Raw genomic sequence first — 5,808 nt, 5'->3', positions numbered from 1 at the left:
TAATTAAAACTTTAAAAAAAACACCTAATCTGGTTCTAATCAATCTGCAACTTCATCAAAACATCATAAACATCATAAACTGGCTACTTCATCAAACAAACACAGACAGTTCAATTCCACATCCACTTCCCATATATAAAATTTAAATTTTCTTTATTTTCAGAAGGAAAATAAAACTAATTAGTGTCCAAAAGTAAACCTAAAAGCTGAACCATACAAAACCATAATTTAATTTTAATCCATTTCATAATCATAGCTTAAATCATTATTCATATCTAATTATTATTCTAATTCGCTTTGCAGGTACCATATTTTAAGAGTTATAGTTTGATTAACTTTTATAGATTATAACATTGATTTTCCATAAATTATGAAATTGGCTTTCATGGGAGTCATTAACGTTCTTTTCCATCGTTTCCTTTTTGCCACATTCTAACCATATTAAAAAATAAACAACAAAAACTAGATGGTAAAATGCTGTTTTTATCTTATCCAGCAAATGAATGATAATTCGTGTAACCACAATCAAATATCGAAATGCATTTCATGCACTATCTAATCCTCTTTTCACTAGTTCTTTAGAAGTTTTTAATGAAGAGACAACTTTAGTATTTTCACATAATCATGCTGCCAATAAAAGCAAAATACTATATTTGTTTTTTTTTTCTTCACAAAATGTTAATCTTCGTTGCTTTAATTATTCGAATATGAAACTATTTTCTGTTAAATGCATGAAAGTTTATTGTCTTTGGCTTCCAACTAAGAAAAATAAAGATGAGAACCCTAAGCTTAAAAATAACAATAAATAGAAAAAAAAATTCAGAGAGAGGGAGTGAAATTATCGTCGACGCTACCACTGCCACTTCGTGCTCAAAGTCCCAAATTTCCCCATTCCAATATCTCTTGATTCCTTTTTGATGACTCTAACTACCAAAAAGTTCAAATAGGGGAAATCAAAAGTGCAATGAAAAAGCCAAAAAAAAAAAAGGAAAAAAGAAAAAAGAAAGGTTGCAACTATGCAACCAAAGGATTTTATTAGTTTAAAAGGTGAAGAAAAAGAAGAAAGAACGAAGAATAGATTGACCTAGGTCTTTTCTGCAATCAAAGGGAAAAAGGGAAACATAGAAATGAGAAAAAAAAAAGAAAGTTACTCGTGAATCAAGAAAGAAGATGATGGTTCCCGTGCTTTTCATTCTCTGAGTAGAGATTTGGGCAAAATTGGAAAGGGAGAAAATTTTTTTACTTCACACAAGAAAATGAATAGCTATTCAGTGGTGAAGGGAATGACTGTTCAGCCTTTTCCTGTAATACATCCTGAATACATTCGGGCTGTAATAATATTAATTTAGAAATGACCCGCCAAATTGAGCTGAAATTTATTATAAGCCCGAACCAAACATGCTCCTAAAATAATTTTAGATTTGAATTTTGTGTATACCTGCCACTCGACCCCTGTCCAGCCGTCCTTCAGGATTGCCGCCACCCCACCCCACCCCACCCCACCCCACCCCACCCCACCCATCTTTGTCTTTCTTTGCTTTCAAAAATAGTTGGGTTCTTTAATTTCATAATACCACTTTTTATGTTATAAATATAATTATGCGCCTTTCAAAAATTTTATACTTAGAAATAACTATTATAAAATATGTTTGAACTAAAAGAATGTACGCATAATCAAATTCAAATATAATATCTCAAAACTTTCAATAATTTTAACATCATAATACACGTAGATATTTTTTATGGGAGTGATAGAGAGTGGATGATTATTTCTTTTCAAATATTGTTTTAGATGTAATTTTCTTCAATAATTACATCTTAAATAAAATCAGTTAAAAATATTAGTTACTTTTGAAATAAAATAAATTTGCATCCATAATCAATGTCGGATTTTACAGAAACAAAGCATGCAAATAATTTAAACCGTTATTATTGTTAATTAAATAAAATAAAATGTATTTTACTCTCAAAATAAGAATGTAAATCCAAATTTTAGAGATAATATTATTAAAAGTGATATCCACAATATAAATAGTAAAATACATAAAAGATGAAAACAAAAAAATTAAAAATTATATATTTAATTTTAGTAACAAATATCAATTAAGTTTTAATTCAATTAGGGACCATTTTACAAATCCCCAAGTAATTTTGAACGCAAATATGGAGAGATTTTAAACATACATTTCAAGTAAAACTAGATATCTATAAAATCATATAAATATTTTATAAATAATTTTAGCTTCAATGACTAAAGGTAAGAAAAGAACACACAAAATTGAGCTTATTACAAACAGTAACATACAAAATGGTTAAAAGATTTGAACATACAAAAGAATTGGTTAAAAAGAACACATCCACGGCTGCAAGTGGTCCGCAGTGGGAGGCACAAAACCACGCGTGTTGCGAGAATCATTCGTCCCGTGTCGCAATCCCAATAAGGGATTAAACGACACCGACACCCACACAGCGAGCGTGCCAAGACTGCGACTACTCACGGTGTGTGTCCCACAGCACTGAGGCAGTCGGCAAAAAAAGTAAGAAAGGGAAAGACTATTTGAAAAAAGAGCAATGAATTTAAATTATAAGCTATAGCGAAATATGAAAACTTTACTTACAAAGGAAAAAAATAAAAAGAACTGACAAGAAATACCGGGGCTAGGTGTTTTTTTCACTGCTCCCCCAAGAAAAGAATACGTAATCCTCATCTTTCTCTTGTTTTTAACTTGCGGTTCCTCCGGTTTTCCCATTACCTTCTATTTCATTCTAACGGGAAACCAAGAAAATCCTTACATTTAAAACCAAAAATAAATTTTATTGTAGACCTTTACGGTTGTTATAACCATAATAAGATAAATACCATCTAACAAACTTCTTCAACCCGGTTTGCAAATCGGTTGTGGGCTTGTACCCGAATTCTCTTTGGGCCAAACTGATATTTGCATGAGTGAATGGAACGTCACCGTTTCCAGGCATATCTACGATAATCCTTTTGGCTTTCACCTTCAAATGTCTTTCCAGGATGTTCACCAGCTCCGGCACCTTAACCGGCGAAGTATTCCCCAAATTAAAAATCCTATATGGAGCGTTCCCCTTTTTCTTCCCACCAGAACCGGTGCTTTTCCCAGATGTATCCAACGATCCCAAACAGCCTTTCACGATATCGTCAATGTAGGTAAAATCTCGTGCCAAATCAACCCGATTCTTTCCCCGATAAATGGTGATGGGCTTCCCCTGCAGAATATTTCTCGTAAACGAAAAATACGCCATATCAGGCCTTCCCCATGGACCGTACACGGTGAAAAATCTTAATCCAGTAACTGAAAGCCCGTAGATATGATTATAAGTGTGGGTTATTTCTTCGCCTGCCTTCTTGGTGGCGGCATACAAACTAGCCGGCTGGTCGGTCCTGTCGGCCTCAGAGAAAGGAACTTTTTCGTTGAGACCGTAAACGGAACTGGAGGAGGCCCAGACAACGGCTGGCTGGGGATTAGCGGATTTGCAAATTTCGAGAAGCGTGACGAGACCGGCGATGTTGCTATGAACATAAGAGTTGGGGTTTTCCATGGCGTACCTGACTCCAGCTTGAGCCGCCAAATGCATCACGTGAGTAAAAGCCACCACGTCGAAAAGCTTAGCCAACAGCTTGGCGTCGTTCAAATCGCCTTCAACCACCAAAATGCCGTGGCTGTTAAGCAGGGATTTCCTCGCCTTTTTCAACGAAGGGTCGTAATAGTTGTTGAAATTGTCAAGCCCAACGACTCCATCTCCGCGTTTTTTGAGGGCAAGGGAAACGTGTGTACCGACGAAACCAGCCGCTCCAGTCACCAGAACGGACATGCCTCCGGAACGATGGATCTGAGCAGAGTTACGGACTTGTTTTTCCCATTGGATACCACCCCATGAAGCACTGAAATATCGGCTACCAGAATCAACGAAACTCTGGAAGCTCAAATACGACGCCGTCAATGCGATCAAGAAAAGAGCCCATAAAAACATGGTGCTGGTTGAAGCGAAGCAACGATGGAATTGACGGTTCATATTGTGTGCTCTGTCGACCTTGAACTTCCCTGGCGTCGACGGAAACAGCTCATCCTCCAAGGACGGCATTGTCCTACTATTTTTCTTGTTCAGAAAAAAAAATCTTGAAATGACTTGATTAGCAGATCGAAAGGATAAGGAAGAAAGAGATTTGATTTGATTTATAATTATTAATTTTGAGCTGTAAAGAAATAAAAGCAGATGCAGAAAAAAAGGGAGGCGAGTTTTTATTTTTTCCTGCACCTGCTAATCGAGGGAAGGTGAGAATGGGATTTATATATAGGGGTCAGCCACAAGGAAGCGACAAGTATACGCGTGAACGCGTTAAAGGACGGCCAGATTGGATGAGACTTGTGAGACACGGAGAGAGAGATATATCAATTTTTATACAACTCAACTTCATACTTCCCCTCTACTATTAACTCTATGCAGTAAAGGAGAAGACGAAAATATTTTTTAATAATAAGTGGGCTAATTTAACATGTATGATTGATTATTGACTGCTGTTTTCTAAAGTAAAGTTTTTGGCTTTTTGCACGATCATTGCATTAAATTATTAGTCGTAATGTATAATAATTTATTAAGCAAGGACTAAGGAGACAAAAGGTTTTAGTGGGGGTAGTTTGGGGATTTGGTAGTGAGAACATGGGGGCCATAATGCATATGCTCTTTAAATAAATAATCAATATTTTAGGTTTTTGTGGAAATAAATCGGTTACCGGAAGAAGCGGTCGTGACTGGAAGTGTAGAGTTAGGTTAGCAAAACAACGACACTAGACTGGCCAAAATAATAATAATAATTGAACAGCGGGGAATTAGCAATGCCCGGCGTATCCGGCTGTCTGGTCTTCAATAGTCATGTGGAAATTGGGCGGTGCCCCTTCTTTTTTCTTTCCAATCTATTTTGGATTTCTGTCAATTTGATCACTAGTTTCTATTTGAAATAAATTCATCAATTTGGGCTTCACAATTTCATCGTTGAGAAATGATTAAAAGCTTGTATAATTTCTGTCAATTTGACAGACAATTTCATCATTTTAAGATTATAATATTTAAAAAATTAAATTATGAGAGCTAAATTGACATGAGTGTCAAGGTTGAGCATTATTCCTAAATATATTTAAAAAAGGGTCTTCCTTTTTCAGATTCTTTGTTTCTATGTGTGGATTTAGGACAAGCTTGGTTGGCAAATTGCGGTGGTGGGGATCCACTTGAGAGGAAAAAGAAATGCCATTTCTCAAATTATGTGTAAAAGATTTCTTAAATTTTAAAATATTTTAATTAAATCAGTATTATTTCATTAATTTTAGAAAAAATCCAAAATTCAAACTAACATTAAAGCTAAAGGTTAAACTGATAAAAGATTTTATTAAAACAATATTTTAATTTGAAGAGAATAGTTTTAAAATTTAAAGATGTGCAATGAAATTATCTAAAAAAAGGAGTGAAAAAGTTATAACATAAGAGTAAAAGATGGGATGTATTTAATTGATGAATGAATGGATGTTGGCAGAGGATGAGTGGTCTCATCTTTCGTTAAATGCGAATGCCCTTTCCCTGTGAGATGGATGATGGGTGGAACTTTCCTAGATACTTGCAATTTTCCTTGTTTGATAAATATTTTCCGATTATTTCTTAGTTGTGAATCTTGTGATTGCCAATTTTCCTTTTCATAAATTTCCCGACTGGATTACATATAAAGTAATTTACGATCTTTTTATATTCATTAGCGTATTAGTTGTTGATAATTTAGGCCTACTTATTTAG

At 34.7% G+C, this 5,808-nt stretch overlaps 1 protein-coding gene across 1 annotated transcript; it reads right to left on the bottom strand.

Moving 5' to 3' along the window:
- Positions 1-2,556: 2,556 nt before the first annotated feature.
- LOC108483364 (UDP-glucuronate 4-epimerase 1) lies at positions 2,557-4,469 on the bottom strand. Its single transcript, XM_017786720.2, has one exon. The coding sequence runs from the start codon at positions 4,108-4,110 to the stop codon at positions 2,815-2,817; it is 1,296 nt and encodes a 431-aa protein (XP_017642209.1). The 5' UTR covers positions 4,111-4,469; the 3' UTR covers positions 2,557-2,814.
- Between the last annotated feature and the right edge of the window lie 1,339 nt (positions 4,470-5,808).

This window comes from Gossypium arboreum, chromosome 4 (assembly GCF_025698485.1).
Source record: "Gossypium arboreum isolate Shixiya-1 chromosome 4, ASM2569848v2, whole genome shotgun sequence".
Classification (NCBI taxonomy): Eukaryota; Viridiplantae; Streptophyta; class Magnoliopsida; order Malvales; family Malvaceae; genus Gossypium; species Gossypium arboreum.
This window is presented reverse-complemented; position numbering and strand designations above follow the sequence as displayed.